Consider the following 25252-nt stretch of genomic DNA (forward strand, 5'->3'; position numbering starts at 1 on the left):
GGGTTTTATCACGCAAACTGTCTTAACAGTTAAGGCACTGCACACGCACTGTCACTAGAAATATAAAAAAATTAATTATGCACAAATCTAAAACTAATATTAAGACGACGACTAGTCATCTTTCGCAACCCATCAATTATAAAACATGCAGTTGATATGAGGCATGCCATGCGCACACACAGGTGTGGCGTACACAAAGCGTTTGCGTTGTCAAGAGAGGGAGTGGCAGACAGAAGGTCCATGCTCCTATAGCTCTCCATTAATCAATCTGATGAGAATCGATTATATTGAGCCAGTGTGAAATGGCTCTCATTCATTCTCAACCACACACAATGCAGTGCTGGCTTAACCACTGTCAATCACACAAACACACACTTTCATATGCACCCACAAATTCTGTCATCAGTTCACACATCAACACCGAATCCAGTAGTGTGTCATCTAAAACACTGAAGAGAGTGGATTTATTGTCTTCTCTGATAAAGCGGTTTCTATTGATGAATGGTGTGTGTGTGTGTGTGTGTGTGTGTGTGTGTGTGTGTGTGTGTGTGTGTGTGTGTGTGTGTGTGCGAGAGGCTTATTAGAGACACAGGCATTCATCAGGTGTGAAATTGTATTGGACAAACATAGTCCAATAGTAATAGTAAATTTAGGCACAAACACCGAGAGGGTTTTGTCATAGTAGTATATTATCATCAGCAATACTGGAATTTACACACAATGGCTTTGTTTCAAAGTCTAGTGAGCATATTGGGCATCATAGTCTTTCATGCCCAAAAATGCTGTATTGGTAGGCAGCTCACTAGGTTTTGAAACAGCCATTATCTCCTGTCCATATATACAGCCTACAGCTGTGCCATTTTAAAACAATGTTCTGTGACCAAAAGTTTCTCTCACATCAGATTGGTTTAAAAAGGGTTTGGTTTTGTGTTCTATTTTAGCCCAAAGTGGTTTTTGGGGTCCCAATTTTCTGTTCCACTGCAGGGTATAACATCTCTTTTATTTTTAAAATCACTCATTTACTGACAGTCAGTGGATTAGGATTAGGATTTGTGGACGGCCTTATTTGTGGCCTCTCATGTACATTCAATATATCTTTCCAGTTCACACTGGTAATGAAATGTCAAGTCGAGTGTATTGCAGTACGTTTAGCTTGTATACGGCACATGTAGGTCATCTGGGTATTCCATGCATGCAGAAAATGTGCTTAATGTGCCTAGTATACATATTGCAGAAATAGCACAAGTGGTATAGTAGTATACTATTCCGACATACACGCAGGCTATGATCGTGTGGAATTCTCTTGCTGTTGTCTGTTACAAACTGAAGAATGTGAAGTAAATGCAAGTCTTTTATAGCTTAAAAATCTTGTTTTTTCTCAAAAAACAAAGAATTTAAAGAGTGCATTAGAGTGACTGTATTTCATAAACCTCACCTCCGGCTTTATCAGGTAATGATTCTCATGTCATAACCCTTGTAACAATCTTTAGCATTCAAAATTGTATTCCTTTTTAATTTCAAGTTTGATCTTTAAGTACTTTGGGGTCAAGTATTAGATTTGCTAGTCAAGTATTGTAGTTATTTTTTTTTCTTCTTTATATCGGCATCTAGAGTCTGATTACATTAAGAATCTCCTTCTGAGTATTTTCATCCACCTACACACGCACAAACACACAATAGTGCTGTAATGCATTGTCGGTGGTATTTTGTCTCTCTTCCTGCACCGATCTGTCACTCCTTCCACTTTCTCCTGACCTTCACCTTCACTACTCCTGCCTCCTCATCTTTCTCTTCTTCTTTTCTTGTTAATTGAGGCAGACCATCATAACAGCTTAGACTCTCATTTTACTGTTATACTCAAGTTATGCTCTCATGTTTTACTCTCCAGTTTTTAGGGCTCTTTGTCTTCTTTGAGAGGCTATTACTTAACACACCAAAATACGTTATAAGTTAGTTAGCATGACAAAAAGTGATGTTATCACATAATTAAGGTACTTTCTCCACTAATTAAACACTTTCTCAGGTACTGGCTGTACTTATTAAATAAGGTGACCATATGTCCTCTTTTTCCTGAACAAGTCCTCTTTTTTGGACCTGAAAAAAGCATTCGATTTCAAAATTTTCTTAAATTGTTTGGGATTTGGCTTTGTCTTCATATTGATGTTCTTTCTAAAGTTAAGACTATCATACATGTGGTGTATTTGATACTGCACAGAGCGCATACTCTTTCAAAGTACTTTTTTACACATTCTCTCTATTGTTTGCTCACCTACTCGCTCGCTCTCTTCACTCACGCTGAATGTGTGTGTGCAAAAGAGATCGCAAGAGTACTCTTAAAAATTCAAAAAGTGCTTTCCTTAACTCTGCTAATTATTAAATAGAACACCCGTTTCATCAGATTCACGCTTACTACACATTGTCATTTTTAACTGAAAATGTTGACTTTATCGAGACAAAATCAAATATATTACTTATCAGAGAAATATAAACTATTATGAGAGATAAAAATAGACCATGAAAGAAATTTCACAACTCAGTCCATCAGATATTTGCAGAGCAACCTCTGTTTGTGAACCATAAAGCTGGCACTCGCGTGTCAATGGCAAGAAAAGATAAGAAAATACATTGAACAAGAACACAGGTCATGCCATGTGAGGGGAGAAACAAGCCCTGCATCTCTATTCACACACTATCAATACTAAATATTATGTGACAAACACAAAAAGTGTGAAGTGTAGTGGTATAAAAATGTTGTTTTTTTTTTTTTTTTTTTTAATGGCATCTGACTTTTTCTGTTTTAATTTTATGTCATTTAATGGCCACTGTTAAATGTCTTAATGTTACTATTAAATGTATTAAATATATTTAAATAATTGAAACTCCCAGTCCACTGTGTTCTCTTTTTAGACAACCACAGTATGATCTCTGTACAGTAAATGTTCTCAATTTAGTGAGTAAACAATTTCAGAGGTACTTCCTATACCTATTAAAGATACTTCCAGTGACTAGCAAGGCACTTCGTATCCTCATTTTAGTGAGTAAACACTTTCTGATATACTTCCTGTACTGATTAAAATTATTTCCTGGTGGTATTGAGGCACTTCCTGTACTCAATTTAGTGAGTAAGCAATTTATGAGGTACTTCATGTACTCATTAAAGGTACTTCCTGTTGGTAGCGAGGCACTTCCTATCCTCATTTTAGTGAGTAAACACTTTCTGATGTACTTCCTGTACTCATTAAAGGTAGTTCCTGGTGGTATTGAGGGACTTCCTGTACTCACTATTGCGAGTAAACAATTTCAGAGGTGCTTGTTGTACTCATTAAAGGTACTTCTTGTTGGTAGTGAGGCCATTCCTCCCTCTCTTCCTTTAGTGGCTTCTCCAGACCCTCCAATGTAGCTCCTACTCGTGTGGTGCTGCTCTCTACCTCCTTCTCTACTCTTCCTCCTCTTCCTCCCTCCACGCAGCTGTCTCCCAGGTACATGCTTGCGTTTCTCCACCACCCTTCCTCCCCTGCTGCTGCGTCTCTCTACATCTTTCCCACTCCTGACTGTCTTGCCACTCTGTTTCCTAACAGAGAGCTTGAATCCCAGACTCTGGAGAGCCACTGTGTGTAGTCTCTCCTACCTGCATGTCCCTATCTCTGTCCTGTCGTCTCTGTTGGTAATCGGTCACTGCCTGTCCTCTTCACCCCTTTAGAGTAGATTGTGAATGCTCTAATCGCTCTAATCACTCTAATCAGATGCCTGCCAGATGCGCACACAAATGTTTCTTTTTGGACAAATGCTCAAGCTTTAGCAAATAACCTGGAGTCATCGAAACCTTCTCAGCTTCGTTTTTGAGTGCTTTTCCTTCCCTGCTGTGTGTGTGTCTCCCTGTCTCTATACTTTAATCCCTCCTGTGGTGCATGTCTTTTCCCAATGTCTCCGTGTCACACTAATCCACAACATAAAATCGCCCAAATACCATCAGATCCTCCAGCGGCCTGATTCTATTCATACTGACACTTTTACTGTGTCAGAACAGTAATTCATTAGCACACCTCAACTAGAGGTGTCAATCAGCAGGGGGGTGGCGATACAATACAATATTGATATCTGGGACGCAAAACAATAATATTGCTATTCTTCATTTTGTAAATAATCCTTCCAGATTCTTAATTGTATTATGATTCGAAATTGTGATATATTGTGGTCTTTTACTCACTTGTTGCTCGTTCCTTCATTAGACATGTATGCTAGCCATAGAAGTAGCATAGAGCATTGACGCATCAGTGTCGGTAAGAAAGGAAAAAACTTGAGGAAATAACATACATTGTTTCTGGCATATTTATCATTACACAAAAACTCTTGCTGTCTACCTGTACAGATTTCACTCTTTTGTTCCCCAACAAAATATTACATGAGAAATGTAACTAAAAATATCGAGTCTTGGCATTAGAATATCAATGCAGTATTGTGATGTAAAATGTTGTGCTACTTTGAAATATACTTTAACTTCTTTATGTCCACACCGTAAACTATACATTTGAGCTAAAACCTCATATTTTCTCTTAACTAATAATTTTAACAAAAATGATATGTCATATTTTTCATCTCAAGGGAAATGCAAAATTGTTATATCATAAAGAAGGCAATAGAGCGGAAATGTAGTCTCATGCATAAATAATTTTAACGAGGTTTGTCACTTTAAGTGCTGTTTTGTCATTTTCTTACAGCTGGTAGTAGCTGTGTGCTATAATTTTTATTATCTTTAAAGCATGTTGTTTTATTGTCATTTTATGCTTGTTTTTTCACGACCCATCGTTTTGTTTTGTTTTTCCCCCTCACAGACAATGTGGCTACAGTAAAGCCAGCCAAGAGGGAGATGAGGAGCTGTACTTCCAGTGTGAGTATTACTTTGTTTTGGCACACACATGTGCATCGATTCCACAAATCAATTTGACTGTTGGGATTATTTCAGAAGGTAGTAATGGATATAGCTTGTCACAGACATAGAGATTAGGACGGATGGAAAGAGAAAGGAAAAAGCAGAGTTGGGAATAGAGTGATCAGTGCAAACGAGAGATTAGGGACATATAAAGTGGCAGTGCATTAACATTTAAGTCCCTGTGCATGCCTTAACATCAGTCCGCCTAATGCTCTTGTCCATTAGCATGTTTCAGATGCCCTCTGTCATGATGAGAGAGAGAGAGGGTGGAGTGGGGGAGGGCATTGTTAGCCTATGAACAAAGAAATATGACAGTACTGCAACATTCACACCCCTTTTCCATGGTGTTTGTGCTGTTCTGTATCTGTGAACTGTTTTTACAATCGGCCTGCTATTACACTGACTTGAGGGCCAAAAAAATGACATCACTAACTATGCTACAATACCCAAACACTGACATAACCAACTAATGCTACAATAGCTGAACATTGATGTAACCAACTTTTGATATTTTAGCCAAACAATGATTTAATGAACTATGCTACTGTAGCTGAACAATGATGCAACTAACTGTGCTGCAATAGCTAAACAATGACGTCACCAATTATGCTACTATAGCTGAACAATGATGCAACTAACTATGTTGCAAAAGCTGAACAATGATGTAACCAACATTGCTATTGTAGCCAAAGAATGATGTAATGAACTGTGCTACTGTAGCTAATCAATGACGTAACCAACTATGCTACAATTACCAAACAATGACATAACCAATTATACGTTTATAGCCGAACAATGACATAACCAACTATGCTACTATAGCTGAACAGTGATGCAACCAACTATGCTGCAATAGCCGCACAATGACGTAACCAACTATGCTACTATAGCTGAACAATAACGCAACCAACTATGTTACTATAGCTGAACAATGACGCAACCAACTATGCTGCAGTAGCCGAACAATGACGTAACCAACTATGCTACTATAGCTGAACAATGATGCAACCAACTATGCTGCAATAGCCGCACAATGACGTAACCAACTATGCTACTATAGCTGAACAATGATGCAACCAACTATGCTGCAATAGCCGCACAATGACGTAACCAACTATGCTACTATAGCTGAACAATAACACAACCAACTATGTTACTATAGCTGAACAATGATGCAACCAACTATGCTGCAATAGCCGAACAATGACATAAACCAACTGTTACTATAGCTGAACAATGATGCAACCAACTATGCTGCAATAGCCGAACAATGACATAAACCAACTGTTACTATAGCTGAACAATGATGCAACCAACTATGCTGCAATAGCCGAACAATGACGTTACAAACTATGCAACTATAGCTGAACAATGACGCAACTAACTGCTGCAGTGGCCGAACAATGACGTAACCTAACTATGCTACTATAGATGAACAAATAAACATTATGGTCTGTGTTTTTTGTTTTGGTTTTTTTTTGCTCCATGTGGGAGGTGCAGGAGTTCAAATCCACCCTCTGTCATATCCCCTCTTACACAACATTAGTTTCCTTTCTCCTGTTCACTGTCTTTTTTCAATTAAAGTGGAAAAATGCCCAAAAACTTTTAAAAATTAAAATTAAAATTAACAGCTGTACTGTGTGCGTGACACCTAGTTTTCACACTCTTTCTGGTCTGTTTTCCATCAAACTATCACCAAACTCAATCCAGATGTTGCCATTGTGTTCCATGCAAATTAATATGAATGTGTGTACTTGCATCTTAGCCTGCGTGTGTAGTTTGATGAGTAATGAGCATGTGAGCAAAGCAGTCGTGCAGCTGAAGCATTAAATATGCTGAAACAATGAAAACTGAATACACGCACACACTTTTGAGTTGATATGTGCCAAGTCTCTTACACATGGCATACACATACATATCCATGCAGGCTGACTGATAGACACAGAAACCTACATTCGTATGACTTCATTAAACATACTGTGATCTATAGCATTTAACATGCAAATTTGCAAATTACGCCAGAGTAGACACAAGATTCCACATAGGCACAATGTAGATTGCCATAAAGATATTTGGAGGGCCACAGATTTGTTTGTCTTTCACATTGTATGTGATACATATGTATGATGTGTTGCTCCAGTGAATATTTATCAGTGTTGGCTCAATATCTGTTTAGGCACATGTCTTGAAGTCTTGGCCTCAAAACTATTGCCCAGAAAAAGTTCACTGAAGACATATTGACCTTTTGTGACAATAAATCACAATTTTTTTTTTAAAAAAGCGATTAAACAGCCGTATATAGGCTTTTCAGCTTTCAAATGTAAACAGTACACAATTCTTGAAACAGAAAAAACATAAAAAGTAACATAAAAGTGTTTTGGCCAGCAAATTTTGTAACTGAACACATTCAGGATATTTCTATTTTGATATAGGTGTTTGAAACCAACATACAAAACATGTGTGATTTGTGTTTTGACTCAAAACCTTACAGTTACTAAGCCCTTGTAACAACTGCCCTCGCCTCCCCTATATATTATTTCACAAAACATATCCCATGAACATCATTGCAAATCATGAGCAATAAGAAACTCTCTCTTTCTCTCTCGTTTCACCCTGGGCTCTGTTCTCTAGCGACCCATCATGTGTGATCTTTGCGTCTCCACCACTGTTTGTTTTACAGGTTTGTTCTTCCATCCGTTGCGCAGCTTGCTTCTAAAGCGCACCCTCTTTCTCGCCCCGCAAGCCCATTGTTTGTTTTATAAGCATATTTTTGGATGACCTAAAAACACTGGTAGGGATCAGTGTTTAGTTGTCATTATACCATCGCTGACACCCGCTTCTTTTGTGTGTATAGTACCAGGGAACTGTGAACTTATTTGGATTTAATATGTGTGGGTATAGTACTTAAGATCCATGCTTTTCAAACTGAGGGTCAGGGGAGGCATGGAGAATGATGATATTTTCACCAAGTAAAATCTAAAGATAAATAAATAATAAACAATAAAAATGTTTTATGAAATTTAATTTAATTTAATAGCCTAATTAGCTTAAACAGTAGCTCTGGTGTTATAATACTGTTAAAGGAATAGTTCACCCAAAAATGAAAATTCTCTCATCATTTACTCACCCTCATGCCATCCCAGATGTTTATGACTTTCTTTCTTCTGCTAAACACAAATACATTTTTTAGAAGAATATCTCATCTCTGTAGGTCCATACAATGTAAGTGAATGGTGGCCTGAACTTTGAAGGACCAAAAAGCATAAAAAGGCAGCATAAAAGTAATCCATATGACTCCAGTGGTTAAATTTATGTCTTCAGAATATTTAATTTTTATATTTATATTTATATTTATTTATATTTAAGTCCTTTTTTACCATAAATTCTCCTCCCTGCCCAGTAGGTGGTGATATAAAAACAAAAGAAGTGAAAGTAGAGATTTATAGTAGAAAGGGCTTAAATATTGATCTGCTTCTCACCCACACCTATCATATCGCTTCTGATGACATAGATTTAACCACTGGAGTCATATGGATTACTTTTAAGCTGCCTTATGTGCTTTTTGGACGTTCAAAATTCTGGGCACCATTCACTTGCATTGTGCAGACATACAGAGTTGAGACAGAGACTGGCTCAAGTGATGCAAGTTTATCACAAATGTAGGCTAAAAAACTGTTAAGTAATCCCATTATCATAAGGACAAACATGTATTTTTTATTAAAAATAAATAATGCAAAATATGGTTTAATGTTATGAATAGAAATCTGTATAGCTGATATTCATGCACCAGTGTATGATGCATTGCCGAATGAGTCTGTCAGACTGAATTTAAGGTTATTAATCATCATTGGGGAATTGCTGGCCTGAAATATGATGAATTTTGATAGTATAACACTAGAGGACAATACCTGGTAAAACTTCAAATAAGTGGCCAGAATGTACTGCTGTTTTTGGTAGAATTTATTTATTATTGACTCTGCTATATAGACCTATAAAAACATTATTGTATGTAAATAGATCTACAAAAAATAAATAAATAAAAAATAATAACCAGTCTTGTAAATTTTGTCACAGAGCGGAGCTTACTTTTTAAGACATTGAAAACCCTTGCTTTAGTTTATGCAAACTCAAATGCATATAAAGTCCAAAAAGTATTTCTTTTATACTTGGAAATAAACATATATAAACAATATATTAAAAAAAGTTATAATGTGCAAGGAAAAGCAAATATTCTGCATTATTTCTAGGTCACTAATCATATGTAAGCAAATTTGTGATATTGACAATGTTAACTGAAAGGTTGGATTTCCTTGCTTCCATTGAAGCTCACAAGATTCAATGCCAGAATTCCGCGCCATGAAAGAGGAAGCTCAAGTGCATGTTGTCATTACTTTAAAAGTAGGACATACTAAATACTAATGCTGATAATATAATTTGTAGTAAAAAATGTTATATTTAATTAGAAAAATACAACATATTAGCATTTTCACAGCATCTATGTGGCTTAGCTGATTAATCTGATATAGCAAACCCAAACAGAAATCAGCTGGAAGTGAACTGTGGCTGGCCCTAAATCATTTTAATAACGGCAGTATACGGAATACGGCTTGTGCAACAAAATCCTCATTCCTGGGGAAAAGGTCTTCGATCCTGAGCTGCACCCTCATTCACGATGGAATGGAGGACCTTTAATTTGCTTTGTAATTGTAGTCTTCAGTATGTGTGTATGTATGCGAGGTCGCGATCAATAAGCTGTTATGAGACTGTGAAGTTGAGACCCTGGTCTGGTTCGGGTCGATGTTGAGTTGTAAGCACATTTCGGAGTCAGACTACCGCACTGCCATTATGAGTAGGCCAGAAACCTCTATGTATGAGAACCAGAATTTTGTGTTTAAAGAGCATAAAATGAGAGGCCAAAAGATTATAACATAATTCAAAAATAATATATATATATATATATATATATATATATATATATATATATATATATATATATATATATTCTGCAATTTTAGTCTTAATTATAAGCTATTTTTAAGAAAAATTTAACAGTGAAAAATATATAGCATGTGTTTTTGTGTTTTTAGTTAAAATCCCAGCCAAACGGACATAATTGTTTTTACATGACAATGTTTCGCTTTTTGTTTGACCCCTTTGAAATACTGCACTTCTATATGTAAATTACCTCTGTTGTGACTGGCTAACCTCCTTGTACTACTGTAGTTTACATTGTCATTCATCGTTGTGCATCAAGTTGCTGAATTCTAATCATGGCATACAGTATACTGTATAATCGTAGCATGCATGTGTTTTGTGCTTTTCAGTTAAAATCCCAACCAGACGGACATATATTGACCCAGAAACGTGTGAAGATCTGCTTCAGGCTGTTCACACTTTTGCCAAAGAGCTGGACATCTCTAGCATCAAGATTGAGAGGATAGTCCATACAGGTACCAGACATCAGATGCCCTCTTTTCTATCTAATATTTCACATCATTCTCCCTCTTTTCTTGTAAACTTCTCTTCTCTTTCCAGTCTGAAATCTTTTCAGTGATGTGTGTTTAGATTTATGCAAACTGAGTATTAATTGATAAGTAATGTTATAGCAACCTTTTATCTGTCCTAAATGTTTATGTCTGTATCATGAAGCATGCATTGCATCAAAGCAGACCCTGTGAAATCAAAATTGAAGTTTTGTGCCATTTAGGCCATTGTCTAAAAGCTTTGAAGCCATCTATATGCTAGTGTACTCCAAATCTTTAGCAGACATATGTGTTTAAAATATACAGTCTTTCTTTTCCTGGAAAATGGACTAAATATTAATGACTTGCACTACCCAGAATTTTGTCCAATCAAATTCCCTCTAGAAAGAGAATGTCCCTCCCCTAAAACACCTGCAACCGACTAGCAAGTATCATATCTTGGTTCATGGCTGTGTATTAAACTTGCCCTCTGCAGGAGACTTTGGGGAGGTGTGTCGAGGTTGCTTGAAGCTGCCCAGCAAACGTGAGTTGCCCGTGGCCATAAAGACCCTTCGGGCAGGCTGCTCGGAGAAACAGAGACGCTCATTCCTCAGCGAGGCAGGAATTCTAGGACAGTTCGATCACGCCAACATTGTGCGTCTAGAGGGAGTCATCACCAGAGGTCAGTAGAGACAAAGAAAATGTACAATTAATGAATGCAAAAACAGATAATGGAAGGCAACGAAGAAAGGAAAGATGTATAGGACATCCATCTATGGGAGGAATGGGATAATTCCTCGCAGGATAGTGTTGGGGGGGATTGATGACCCACAACTGAAAGAAATTCAGAATGGATGGTATGTCCCAACATTGAAAAAGGAAAGAAAGATAAAGAGGGATGAGCAGGTTGCCCTTTTGAAGTTATAGAAAAGAGAATGATAAGCCATTGATTAGACAGTTTATTGTGAAGTGAACCACTGAATAAATGGGCCAGTCCTCATAAGAGCAAGAACAGAAAGGGAGAAAAGAGTCGATACTTGCAGGACGGATGGTCTTAAGGCGTAAGAGATCAGCAAGAATGAGAAGTTGTAGATGTTATCAACTCCAGGAAGGACAGAACGAGGAGAATCTAGCTTGAATGAAACCAGGAATGTGCAGTCAACAGCATGATGGAGGGAATCTTGGCTCGGGGTGGAGAAATACAGGGAGAGGAGAACAGATCCATCTTTGTATTGACAGAACTGATGTTCCTGGAGATAATATAGTCAGATAAATTTGCCCACCATGTTCTTGCCAAAGGGGATAAGGGATGATGAAGGTGTTGTGTAGAGACTTGGGGGGGGTTGGGAATTTGAGCAGATTTGCTGAATTAAATAACTACCAGCACTGATATTAGACTGGGACTTTGTGTATTAGTGCTGAAGTAATTCTTGGATGAATTGTGAATACATATTGATTCCACATGAGGAGAATGATAGAAATGCATGCATGAAGAGACAGTATTGAGTGTTGGGGATTGTGTATGTATCACTGCATAATGACAAAAGACCATTTGAAAAAGTTTCATTATGATTATTCTTTTTCGGCAATATCATTAAAACATTTAACCCAAATTTTCAAGAGTTACGGTGGCCCAGGGGTGCACAACACAACCAAATTGGCAAATAAAAGCTAAAAAACACAACGGAAATAAGCCACAGCACCATATAAATAAGCCACAACATAATAAAATTAAACTAAAACATAACGAAATTAAGTCACAAGACAACAGAAATAAGCCATAACACAACAAAATTAAACCACAACACAATGAAATTATCAAAAAATATATACACTTACTGAGCACTTTATTAGTTACACCTGTACACCTACTTACTCATGCGATTTATCTAATCAGCCAATCGTGTGGCAGCAGTGCAATGCAGAAAATCATTCAGATAAATGTCAGGAGCTTCAATTAATGTTCACATCAACCATCAGAATGGGGGAAAAAATGATCTCAGTAATATTGACCGTATCATGATTGTTGGTGCCAGATGGGCTGGTTTGAGTATTTCTGTAACTGCTGATCTCCTGTGATTTTCACACACAACAGTCTCTAGAGTTTACTCAGAATTGTGCCAAAAAAACAAAAAACATCCAGTGAGTGGCAGTTCTGCAGTCAGAAACACCATGTTGATAAGTGAGGTCAACGGAGAATGGCCAGACTGGTTCAAGCTGACAAAAAGGCTACGGTAACTCAGATAACCACTCTGTACAATTGTAATGAGCAGAATAGCATCTCAGAATACACATCAACCTTGAGGCGAATGAGCTACAACAGAAGAAGACCACATCGAGCACTTTATTAGGATAACAGTGTTCCTAATAAAGTGCTCAGTGAAAGTATATTTATAAAAATTCTCTGGAAATAGGCATACCTAGATGGGTTTCTATCAGAACTACTATTGCACATACTTCAACATTTCTAAAGGTCTCAAATCATTTTTTATTCCAAAAGACATTTATAGCATTCATGGAATATCTTCTGTTTAGATTTCCACAATGGAAACTCATTACGCATTGACTGTGGAACTTCTCTTGTGAGTTACAGTGGGATGAGCATCTTTATAATCTAGCCTGTACAGAGTCAGATTGCCACACAACTAAAAATAGTGTTTAAAAAATATGTATTTTCTGTTAATTATGTTGTCATTGATTAATTATGTTTATGTTATGGCTTATTTCGGTTGTGTATTCACCATTTATTTTCTTTGCTAATTTGGTTGTGGTGTGCACACCTGGGTCAGTGTACTTTATCCTACACTTTTGTAGAATTTAATTTTTAACCCTAAAATCTGCTTGTATTATAAAGTTTTTCACACCAATGCCAGTTGTAATTAAGTTTTAAATGACTATTTCCACCCTCTGTCTGATCCTTATTAAACAGGCAGTCATTTTAATTGTGGTCAAGTCCACTAATTTGTCTTCTTTTGAAAAACTCATTGATTTAGCTACGTTTACGCCTCTCGACAGCTCATCAGTGTGGGCCAAGTTATCACAAATTGAATAGGCATTGATATATAAACATGGACTGTCATGTAAATGTACTAATGTTTGTGATATCATAACTAATAATGTAACAATTTCTGAATTACACTTTTTTGCAGTTTAGTTTAAGTAAATGGACTGTTAGAGTATGTCTAGATAATTCTTTTATTTCTGTAGAGCAAGAGAAAAAAAATCCACTATGTGCCCGCTTTTACATTTTCCCATGCCTCATTTAAGTTTATGCTGTGATTTGTCATCAAGACACAGTTGGTTCTTGTTTTAATTGTGTTGTTTTAAAATGGAGAATAAGCTAATGTACTCATTGGCATTTTAGAGAGAAGAATGAATTGTTTTTTTGTTTTGTTTTTTCGGATTGAATTAGCCTGTGTGTTTATGTTTGTGGTGAGCGCAGTAGCAGATGTGCAGGTTGGAATAATTTGTGGCCAAATCACAGCAAGCCCCCTTAATGACTCTAATCTTTCTCCCTGACTTCTCCCTCCACCTGCAAATCTCAATTTTTCCTACCGTTTACCTCCTGAAAGCTTCACACCCTCCACACTTCTTTTAATCTCATTCTTCCATCCACCTGTCAGTGCCGTACATCTCCACAGCTCAGAGGGAAAGACCCAGAGCTGAGAGCCAGCAGGAGGTACTCTGATTGGGGTTGGTCAGGCATGTCTGCGCCTCCCTCCAGGTGGTGTGATGGAGCAGGAGATGGTAGATTGACCAGACTGATAGAGCACACTCATGTTCATTGGGCTGTTCATTAAATGCTCCAGATTGTTGGTGTCGGTGTTCGTGATTGAGGGATCTGTTTCTCCATCTCTTTCTTCCTCCTCCTCTCTCTCTTTTTTCTAACACCTGGGGATTTACTGCTACCCGCCTCCCTAATGGAGCGTCATTCTTTGGGATGCTCTCTATTGCTCAATGTCTAACACTCACAAGGAGTACACTCATAACAGATGGCTCTCTAGAATACTGGATTCTGACTGGTCAGTGGTGGCATTCTGCGGTAATATAGGTTTTGTTTGCACAGCAGCAGAATGCAGTTGTCAGTCGTGTTTTTGTGTAATAAATACAGTTCCGTTCACACACAGTTTGGTTATACACTTGAGCATTTAACATTTTTCCCATGGCCTCCTCACCAAATGAAACATTAAACAAACACATCATTCAAACTTTTATTTATGTGTGTGTTTATTTATGTTTTGCTGCAGGTAACACTATGATGATAGTGGTGGAGAGCATGGCCAACGGGTCCCTTGACTCTTTCCTGCGGGTAAGAGTTACATGTGTGTTTTTTGTCTGATTCATCAAATGCTAAATGCTGAGATAGTAAATGGTGTATGTGTAATATTTAAGTTACATTATTAAAACCTAAAGATGTGATTTTATATGTGATTTAGATGTGAATACTTGTTTTTTTCCCTTTCCATTCTTACCTCCAACCTTACTACTTTTTGTCCTTTTCTCCCTCACTCCTTCCTTCCTCCAATCCATCTCTACATCCTTCCTTCCTTCTGTAATTCCTCCCTTATTTCTCTACTTCCTTCCTCCCTTCTTTCCTTCTCTACTTCCTTTCTCCCTTCTTTTCTTCCTTCCTTTTTCCTCCTTTCCTCCTTCCTGCCTTCCTTCTTTCCTTCCTTCCTTCAATCTATACTTCTATACTTCCTTCTCTACTTCCTTCTTCCTCCTTTCCTCACTTCCTTCCTTCTCTATTTCCTCTCTCCCTTATTTCCTTCCTTTTCTACTTTCTTCCTTCCATATCTTCCTGCCTTTCTTTCACTTTTATTCTTTCTCCTTTACTTTGTTCCTCCCTCACTTCCTTCCTTCTCTGCTTCCTCTCTCCCTTCTTTCCTTCCTCCTTTCCTTCCTTCCATATCTTCCTTCCTTTCTTTCACTTTCTTTTATTCTTCCTTCTCCTTTCCTCCCTTCCTTCTATTCTTCCTTTTCTACTTCCCCCCTCCCTTCCTTCCTTGTCTACTTCCTTCTCAACTTCCTGTGTCCCTTCTTTCCTTCTCTACTTCCTTCCTCCTCTCCTCCTTCCTTCTGTTCTTCCTTCTCTACTTCCTTCCATATCACTCTTCCTTCCTTTCTTCCTTTCACTTTCGTCCACTTTGGCCACATATCTGTTTATCCTCTCTCTGACTTTTAATGGCACTTTTTATACTGACTTTGTGGCATGCTTTCCTTTTCTCTGTTCCTCTCTTTTTCCCTCACAGAAACACGAGGGTCAGCTGACTGTTCTTCAGCTGGCAGATCTGTTGGGTGGAGTGGCATCTGGGATGAAGTATCTGACAGAGATGGGCTTCATCCATCGCAGACTGGCCGCTCACAAAGTCCTGGTGAACAGCAGCCTGGTCTGCAAAGTGTCAGGCTTCAGACCACTCCAGGACGACAAGATTGAGGCGGTCTACAGCACACTGGTGAGTATTTTACCATAATGCAACCCAGCACTCTGAAAGGATTCCCAATGAGTTTAAGGAGCCAACAGTAGTCAGCATTTCTCTAAAAGTCACAGCACAGCTCTTATCGTAGTTTTCATCAAACTTTTATGTGTTTTTATTTTTTCATGCCAGTGCTCAGTTGACTGTGTGGTGTATTTTAAGAACACCTCAATGCTTCATGCTTCTGTTATGATAAGATGAATAAATGTGGAAGTCAGGATACAAGACAGATACAAAATGTCAGTCACACACACAATGCACTCATACTGTGAAATAACATCATTTTGAAAAAGGAAAAAGAATCGCTCCATTTTTCCTTGTCAATGTTTTTAGATAGGTGAGTTGCAATCTGGTGACTGTTATTTTGCAAAGTAGAACATGTTCCTGGATCAACATCCTTTTTGGTCCTCGAAGAATAGTCCTATCAACCAATCCGATTTTACTGTTGAATTTAGGGTCAGGGTTAAGGCTGGAGTTGGCACCTGAAAAACATTATTGTCAACTAATCATTTCGCTCTGATTCACATAGGGTTAGGTTTGGGATTAAGATAATGTTTGTTTCACATAAATGTTGTTTAAAGACCAACAAAAGTCCTATTTGGCAAAAGCACAGTCACTGTAGCCAAGTGGCTCAAGATTTGGGCTTCAAACTCTTCAAGGGCCATATTCATATAATGGGGGGATGGTTTCTGTAATCTGTGCTGTAAAGTGTACTGTAATTTGCTTTGGATAAAAGCATCTGAAAAATCTGATCTGTCTCTTTCTCTCTCAGCATGGAGGGAAAAGTTTGGTGCTCTGGACGGCCCCAGAGGCCATTCAGTACCATCGCTACAGCTCAGCCTCTGATGTATGGAGCTTTGGTATCGTCATGTGGGAAGTTATGTCCTTCGGGGAGAGACCGTACTGGGACATGGGCAACCAAGACGTAAGTCTGTCCCTTAATCTCTTCCTGTGTATCACCACCTGTCCATCTCTTCCTATGTATTTCCACACTCCCTATGCCTCTGGGGTTGCTTTCCCAAACATTTTCTTCTGTGTGTCTCTCTCTCCCTCATTCGGGAGGCTTCTTTTCACTGTCTTTTAGATCTCCCTAAAAATCCTCTTTTATGTTTTTGTGATTAGATTATTTTTCTTCCTCGCTCTTTCTCTTTCTCACATCTCTCTGTTGGTAGGATGGGATTTTGCAGTGTGAAGCGAGGAGTTATGTATTTGTATAGAAATTTAAAAGTAGCTAAAGCGAGGGGCTTTTAAAGACCTTTGACTTCAAGTCCACTTGAGCTCCGTGACCAATCAGACTGAGAAGTTGCACGGCGTGTGGCCTTCTTTTCACGCCTGCTGCAAAGATCCCCATAGTCATCCGCTCTCAAACATAAATGCCGGTCTGAAGGGCATAATGCTTTTTGGACAACATAAGTAATGTAATCTCTAAAAATTGTGAGAGAGCATAATGAAAATCAAATAAATAAATAAATCTCACCAGAAAATAAAATTCACTACGTAATATATATCTGAAAATGATGATTTATTTGTTGTCATGTGACGCAGTCATGTGATCTTTTCAACCCAAAACAATCAACATGGCCGCCCGTGTTGTAGCAGCGGCGTTGTGCTTGCTATTTATTTTGATAATGGATAGTTCATCCAAAAATAAATTCTGTCTTTATTTACTCACCCTCAATATCATTCTAAATATGTATGGCTTTCTTTCTTCTGTGGAATACAAAAGGAGATATTCTAAAGACTGTGCTAGTCGCTCTTTTCCATGCAATTACAATGAATGGGAACTAAAGCTGTCAAGAATAAACTATGATAAACGGACCGAAATCTGTCATTTATTCACTGACACACACACACATTTTTATGATACTTTTATGGTGCTTTTGCATTCTTTTTGAAGCTTGAAAACTTAAGTACCCTTTCGTTGTAATTGTATGGAAAACAGCTACAAGCAGTCTTCAAAACTGAACTTTTTGTTCTGTTTTTGTGTGGACTATTCCTTAAAAATTTTGGTACATCAATAGAAGAATTTAAAATGTGTTTTTATTTATTTTTTTGGTAACACTTTACAATAAGATTCCATTTGTTAACATTAGTAAATGCATTAGTAATCATGAATAAACAATTAACAATATATTTGTTACAGCATTTATTAGACTTTGGTAATCTTTTTACATCTTTTGATTTAAAAAATGTTGAAATTAACATTAACATTAATAAATGCTTAATAAGTATTGTTCATTGTTAGTTCATGTTAACTTCTGTTGTTAACTAATGTTAACAAATGGAACCTTTTTGTAAAGTGTTATCATTTTTTCATAAACATAAAGACATTCTGACATTAGAGACAATCAAAGAGAAACTCTGCTAAACAGAGATTAATCAAAGGCCTGCTGCGAGAATAAAAGTAGATTAGTGTTGTGGATATGACCAGATGAGATGCCCAGAAGAATTTCTCCTCTGTGACATGAGACAAAACACATTTGGAACTATTAAGTCTTTGTAAAATAAAGAGCCTCAGCATGTAAAGCTGTTACACAAAAGAGGACGGTTTTCCTTCCCCCATGTTTATGGCTAAATGAATCTAATTTCTGGAGAAAGTCATCCTTGCACAAGAGTCAAAGACATTGATGCATTCATTGCAAGAACCTTTAATTTTATTCATTCTGTTTAAAAATGTCACTTTATAGTAGTCACTTTATTTAATTAAATGGAATTTGGAAAAAAAAAAATTCAAGTGACAAGATGATAGTTTGATACCAGTCAAGGACACATTTTGAAATGCATCATGAAGTGAGATTCATTTTAGTTCGCTAATTTCTCAGAGAAATACACTGGTTGGGTGCAGACCAATATAATGATATATACAGTATGTCTTAACAGAGAAACAGCGATGTGATTAACATTTATATCTTGGGATTTTTCCTAAATAGTAAATGTTAATTGTACCAGACAACAATATATTTCCATATTTCCAAATGCTCCCTTTTCACTCTGGATTTATGTGTCTATGTGTATACATGTACATTACAGATAATTAAAGCGATAGAGGATGGGTTCCGGTTACCTGCTCCTGTAAACTGCCCACCGTCTCTCCACCAGCTCATGCTGGATTGCTGGCAGAAAGAGAGAACGGAGAGACCCACCTTTACCCAGATCCATAGCGCTCTCAGCAAGTCCATCAGAAGCCCAGACAACATCGGCTCCTCCACACTGGGACGCAGGTACTAAAATGTCCCATGATGCTCACAGTGCTCCTCAACCTTGTGAATTTTCACTTCCTGTTTCTCTCATTTATACAGTAATCCAATTCCTCCTGTTCGCTTTAATTTCCTTCTTATGGATATACCTGCTTAAAAGAATATGTGCTTTAGTCTAGTTTTCCATATAGCAGGAATCCACATTTAATCTCAGGATTTGGTATTCTTCCTTATCTTGTTGTAACTATAGAAGAGCTTTATCAAAATATATGGTAATTTGGTACTGTAGTATGTTTCCTACAAGGGCCTATGTTTCTCACTCTGAAAGGTAAATCTCTCTCTCTTTGTTTCTGAAGGACTCTGGGCTCGTCTGTATCACTAGCAGAACGAACTCTTCCCTCCTTCCCTTCGTTTAGTTCAGTTGGCGAGTGGTTAGAGGCTGTAGACATGGGCCGCTACAAAGACAACTTCACTGCTGCAGGATACTGTTACCTGGAGTCAGTGGCTCGCATGACTGTTCAGTGAGTGATGCGTTTTCTTAGATTAAAAAAAAAAAAAATTCTGACTTGGGATGTCAGAGGTACCAGTACTTCGAGTTGAAACTAAAATAAAAAAGATGTAACGATACCAGTCCTTATATAGCAACTCAATTCAGTAACTGTGCGCTATTTCACTGCTTTTAATGCTCATCTGCATACTTGTGCACATGTTTTGTGAAGATAATGAAGATTCTCGATAATGTGGCTGCATACGTAAACAATCAAATGCATTTCTTCGTCAAAATACTCGTCTTGGCGAGGTATTTAATTAAACAGCCAGTTTTTCTTTAATGAATGTAAAAATCGGAGTAAATGCAGCCTTATAATAGCCTATTATAATCCAGCTACTGTTATTATCTTTTTAATATGAATCAAACAACAATATTGACAAGAATATGAGAAAGCTACTCACTGCTCTTTCTTTTTTGTTCTTTATTACTGATTGTTTAATTGAATAATTACTTGGATAAAATCTTTAAGCAATGTCTTCTTAATTGAGAAATACTTGAAGGCTGTTTTACTGTACTTTAAATATTAAAATATATTTTATAGAGCTGTCATAATTAACGTATGCGATTTAATTGTAAAAATTGAACATGTTAATTTTTCTTATTCGTGATTAACGCATTTACAGTTAATACAACATAAACCAGTATAAACACTTGTTGAAAGGGCAGAATCTTTTTAATGTTTTCACCCATAGTCATTACACTGAAGCACACTTCACAACACACACATACAACAACACTTCCGTTTTGTGTCAGTGGTAAAATGATGAAGGAGCTCTTAACTCTATTTGATGTACAAAACAAGCCCAGATGGGACTTGTGATAGAAATTAAGTATTTTTCAGGCTATGTAAGGTGCATTTTAATTTCCACAAATGCGTGTCAAGTCTTAACTATCACCAAAACGCACAATGAGACGTTTTTGTCTGGAAGCGCTTTTCATGTGGAGTTCAAAACGGATCTTGAAACTGGTGTTGATGCCCTGACATGAATCATGAATGCGGCTTCATGATTGCCATAACAAAGCAGATAGCCACAGTTTGCCGGCAGATTAATATTCTGGAGAATAAGAGTTTAAGAGATTTAATGCACATTGCAATGAATATGCAACCTATGTGGGGACTAGTTCTTTCAATTAGTCAAACTCCCAATTAGACTTTGAAAAACGTTAATGTTACATGAATTTGTGCTATTTTAGTGCATTTCTATCTTTATACTGTGGAAGGCTTTGTTTGGAAAATGTTAATAAAGCATTATAGTGTTACATATTGTTTTGCTTTCTTTCCTAATATGGAAATAATTGCATTTTTACAGAAAAAAAAAATATATATAGTGTCAAATTTCAGCACTTTTAAAATCTGTGATTAATCGAGATTAATTACATAAAATTATGTGATTTATTCACAATTTTACAAAAATTATCGACTGACAGCACAAATATTTTAGTTAGATATATATATATTTATTTATTATATATAAAAATAGTGTTTCGTAAATTTTGGCCACGTTCATGCCCCGGGGTTGATTTTTATTAAAACGTTCAGATTTAAATGTTTTGTTTTTGTTTTATGAAGATCATATTAAAACTGACTTTTTACTAGGACATCATAATTTAGTTTTCCTACCTCTAATGCCTTTATGTACAGATTTTACTGTTTTAGACTTGTCCCTGACCCAGACTTTCAAAATTCATTATAAAACTACTAATTATAAGATGTTTAAAATTATTATAATCTAAATGACGAGTGAAATAAACAAACCATTTCAATAATTGTTTGAAAATGAAGCATGCCTGAGATTTAAATATAGGTCAAGTGATGTTTGAAGAAACAAAGAAAATTGAAGGTAAATATTACTTTTGAGCAGAATATTTTTATTGTTCATTTCCAATCATACTGTAATTTTGAGAAAATATTATTTAATTTTGTGTATTTAGGATACATAACATGTTAGCTATAAATTAGCCTTAGCAAAAAAAAAAAAAAAACATTACAAATGTTGTTTCCATCACCACAGAATTCTGTTAAACACAATACAGAATTAGAGATGTGGTGGGAATTTTCATGACTTAAAAAAATTACAATCTCCAGTGATGCATGTATTGGACATTTGTAAGTAGATAAATAAAAAAATAAAAAAAGATTTAGTGAAAAATGTTTTAAAAATACTTTACTTGAAGTTCACAGTGCTAAAAGTGGCCGAAGTAGCATCCATATATTTATTAACCTTTGCTGTGGTATTTAAATTGGTATCAGGATTTCTTATTCAATTTTCATAAATAAAAAAATTAATAATAATAATTACTGGTATTAGTATCAACTATTGCATTTTTGCAAATGTTTGGCAAAAAAAAAAAAAAAAAACAACAACAAAAAAAAAACAATAGGTATCTGGCTTATTCCATTTTGTGTAACTCGCTCTGCTGTTTTACAGGGATGTGTTGAGCCTCGGCATCACTTCTCTGGAGCACCAGAAACAGATCCTGTCTGCAATACAGACTCTTAGAGCACAGGTTATCCAGATGCATGGTCGCGGAGTGCAGGTCTGATACACACACTCTTAACCACGTTCTCCAGACCAGCAGCAGTGCACTGGCTAACAAAGGACAGACACATGGACATCTGTTGTCATAATTACCCAGCAGGCCATTTAACAATCAGGAGGTCCCCATTTAGTCACTGCAATAGCAGTTTTCTTCCTAATCTTCCCCTTTTTCCTCCTCTTAATCTTCTCTTTGGGCGAAAAATTATTTACTTCCACAAACCAAGTTCCTTTGTCTGAGGGACAACATCACAGGAAAAACAAGACGGTTCCTCTAAAATAGCCTGTGCTGATTTTGTCTGCTTTTTCTTTTGTTGTCCAACAATGACATTTACACAATTTATTATTTGACTGATCCCAGTGCAGCCAAAGGGGGTGTATGTCAGTTTCCTTAAACCAGACAAAAGAACTCATGCATTGTAGCCACTGATTCTCCTGTAAAGTGGACTAAACCGAGAGCATACCAAGTCATAGATCTTTTGCTCCTCAGTCCAGGAGAAGATCTTGCCGTATCTTCAGGAAATAACTACTGAAATAAGAAATCTTAAATAATATGTAAATCCCAGCTTTTTCAGTGTATTCCTTCCTTTGACTACTATGTCTGATTTTTCATGTTTACTTTTTTCTTTTCACTTTCTCCACACAAATAGTTTAAACTCTCGTGTTTTGAACCAAATTTCAGTTTAGTTTAGTGTTGTCTGACATCTGTATTCTATAATGTTTTTCCTTGTTCTTCTGTCCTCACTGGACAATGTTTGCACTGCAGCTTCCATGACTTACTTAAACTTGTCCCATATTTATAAGAGGATTTATTTATGTTTACAGATACTTACTGGAGCTCATTTTTGAATATGAATGTAGAAATAATATGCTTAAAGGGATCTTCCACCTAAAAATTAAAATCATGTCATCATTTACTCATCCTTGTGTTGTTCTCAACCCATATGACTTTCTACCTTGGAACACAATAAGAGATTTAAGGCTCTGTGTTAGCCTCAGTCACCAATCACTGTCATTGCATCTTTTTTTCCACACAAAGGAAGTGAATGGTGACTGAGGCTAACATACTGCCAAACATTTTTAGGTTGAGTCAATTATGACATCATTTTCATATTTGTGTGAACTATCCCTTTAAAAATGGCTAGGGAAACATAGCACTGAATCTAGACATATTGCCGTCATGTCAATGAAATGCTCCTAAACTTTGTTTGTGGATTTTATTGTTTTTTCCTGCACTTTGAAAGGTTGTCTGTGAGTGAGCGGATGTGACAGGGTTGTACAAACACACACATACACACACTTACAGACTTGCATTACCCACTGCAATGGCAGCTGTCCGATAATCTCGGACATGTGTATTACTTGATGTTGGCGTTTTGTACAACGGAAGTGGTTGTTCTTTAAAAAGAATGTTCTGAATGTGCTAGTGTTATTTAATTTAGACTATTGCATTTTGCTGTGTGATGCAAGCGTGTGAACAAGACTTGGTTGGGAACTGAAAATCTGTGTTAAAGTAGTACTGAGCAAAACCCTTATTCAGAACATTCACATTTTGATTGTAGAATCAGATCAGTGCAAATAACATCCATCACACAACAAGTTCATAACATATTTGTCAATCTTTTTTGTTACAAACTCTAAAGTACAAATCCAGTGACAGGCTTTTTGTTTTCACCATGTTAGTTTGTTCTTGGTTTTTAGAATATTAATTATTGAAAAGTTTAAGAACCTAGTTCACACTCATTCATCATTTCTGCAGCCTTATCATATCAGAACATGGCATATCCCAAATTAATAATCACTTAAATTCGAAACGACAAAGTCATACAGCACTGCACAGTTTACCAGCCCTTTACTGTTTTCATAATTGAATAAGAATAGGTTCCCCCTTTGCATTGAGTGTATCATTCTGATCTGTTTGATACTGTAAATATGTATTTGAAAATGCAATCTATTTTTATAATTTGTTTGAATAATAATGTGTTGAATGAGATCCTCTCACTGTGTTAAAATGAGTTATCGTTTGAATTAGATGAGTAGCGAAGAAACTGAGTTGTTTAAAATAATCAAAGTCTTCTTTTGTTTTAGTTTTGCTTTTTGGTTTAGAATTTTCAATGATTTTTACCTGGTAGAAAAACAGATGGCTGTTGCAATATTGAAACATGTTATTAAAAAAATACAATACAGGTACTCTCGGCTTTATTGTGTTTGCCTGTGGTCTCGTCGCCTTCCAGCATACCTGCCTGAATTCATACAATCATGGAGTCTATTTTAATCATGTGTAATCAGTGTCGAGGCAAGACAATCAAGCATACCAACCCCCAGAAAAACAGTTTCCTTATGTTTTTTCTTTTCAACTCGTTCATTTTTATATCAGAGGGAGAGAGAATTAAATCACCCCAGAATATTTATAAATATTCCACTTTAATGCATCTTTCCCACTGATTCATGTATCAAAGTCTAATCTGTTGTTTTAGGCAAAGGCACAGAATTTCTTTCATGTTTTCATTCATATTGCCATTAATATATATATATGCACTGATCAGCCACAACATTAAAACTACCTGCCTAATATTGTGTAGGTCCCCCTCGTGCCACCAAAACAGCACCAACCTGCATCTCAGAATAGCATTCTGAGATGCTATTCTTCTCACCACAATTGTACAGAGACCTGCAAACTCACAAGAGGTGAAAAAGGTGACATGTTTCTGAATTAAATCCCTGTAGGAGGGTCTGGGGGCATGATTTTAAAATGTAAATGAAGCACTCTGACAAGAAAATAAAGGGAAAAGACAACATCTGCTTTAAGTAAAAAAACACATTTATTGACACCACTTCACTTGAACTTTTTGGCACAACAGCCACAACTTGCTGGTCAAAAATGTATTTATTTCTCCAGTCTTTTGGCCTGCACAAGTCTTTCAAGTGCCCGTTTTAGCTGCTTAGCAATGTGCCTCTTTCTTGCAACATTTTCTTCCTCTTCAGCTTCAAGCCTTTTCTCTGCAGCACTTGTAGATGGCTGGCAGTCAAACTCCATCCTCTTCTCTCAGACTCTGAGCAACTTCTTTTGTCGCTGGGCCTTGTCTCTTGTTCCTGCCG

General features: G+C 36.8%; 1 protein-coding gene across 2 annotated transcripts in view; it reads left to right on the forward strand.

Moving 5' to 3' along the window:
- LOC127424920 (ephrin type-A receptor 7-like) overlaps positions 1 to 24700 on the forward strand; it is a 190429-nt gene extending 165729 nt beyond the window's left edge. The window contains exons 9-18 of one of the 2 annotated variants that reach the window (XM_051670471.1): positions 3375 to 3479; positions 4833 to 4888; positions 10255 to 10380; positions 10889 to 11074; positions 14640 to 14701; positions 15645 to 15848; positions 16642 to 16794; positions 18900 to 19090; positions 19423 to 19587; positions 22046 to 24700. In XM_051670471.1, the coding sequence (XP_051526431.1) occupies positions 3375 to 3479; positions 4833 to 4888; positions 10255 to 10380; positions 10889 to 11074; positions 14640 to 14701; positions 15645 to 15848; positions 16642 to 16794; positions 18900 to 19090; positions 19423 to 19587; positions 22046 to 22160 (1363 nt within the window). In that variant the 3' untranslated portion in view covers positions 22161 to 24700. The remainder of the gene's footprint in view (positions 1 to 3374; positions 3480 to 4832; positions 4889 to 10254; positions 10381 to 10888; positions 11075 to 14639; positions 14702 to 15644; positions 15849 to 16641; positions 16795 to 18899; positions 19091 to 19422; positions 19588 to 22045) is intronic. The other variant, XM_051670469.1, reaches the window with a different exon arrangement.
- Positions 24701 to 25252: the final 552 nt, after the last annotated feature.

The sequence above is a fragment of the Myxocyprinus asiaticus genome, chromosome 34 (genome assembly GCF_019703515.2).
Source record: "Myxocyprinus asiaticus isolate MX2 ecotype Aquarium Trade chromosome 34, UBuf_Myxa_2, whole genome shotgun sequence".
Classification (NCBI taxonomy): domain Eukaryota; kingdom Metazoa; phylum Chordata; class Actinopteri; order Cypriniformes; family Catostomidae; genus Myxocyprinus; species Myxocyprinus asiaticus.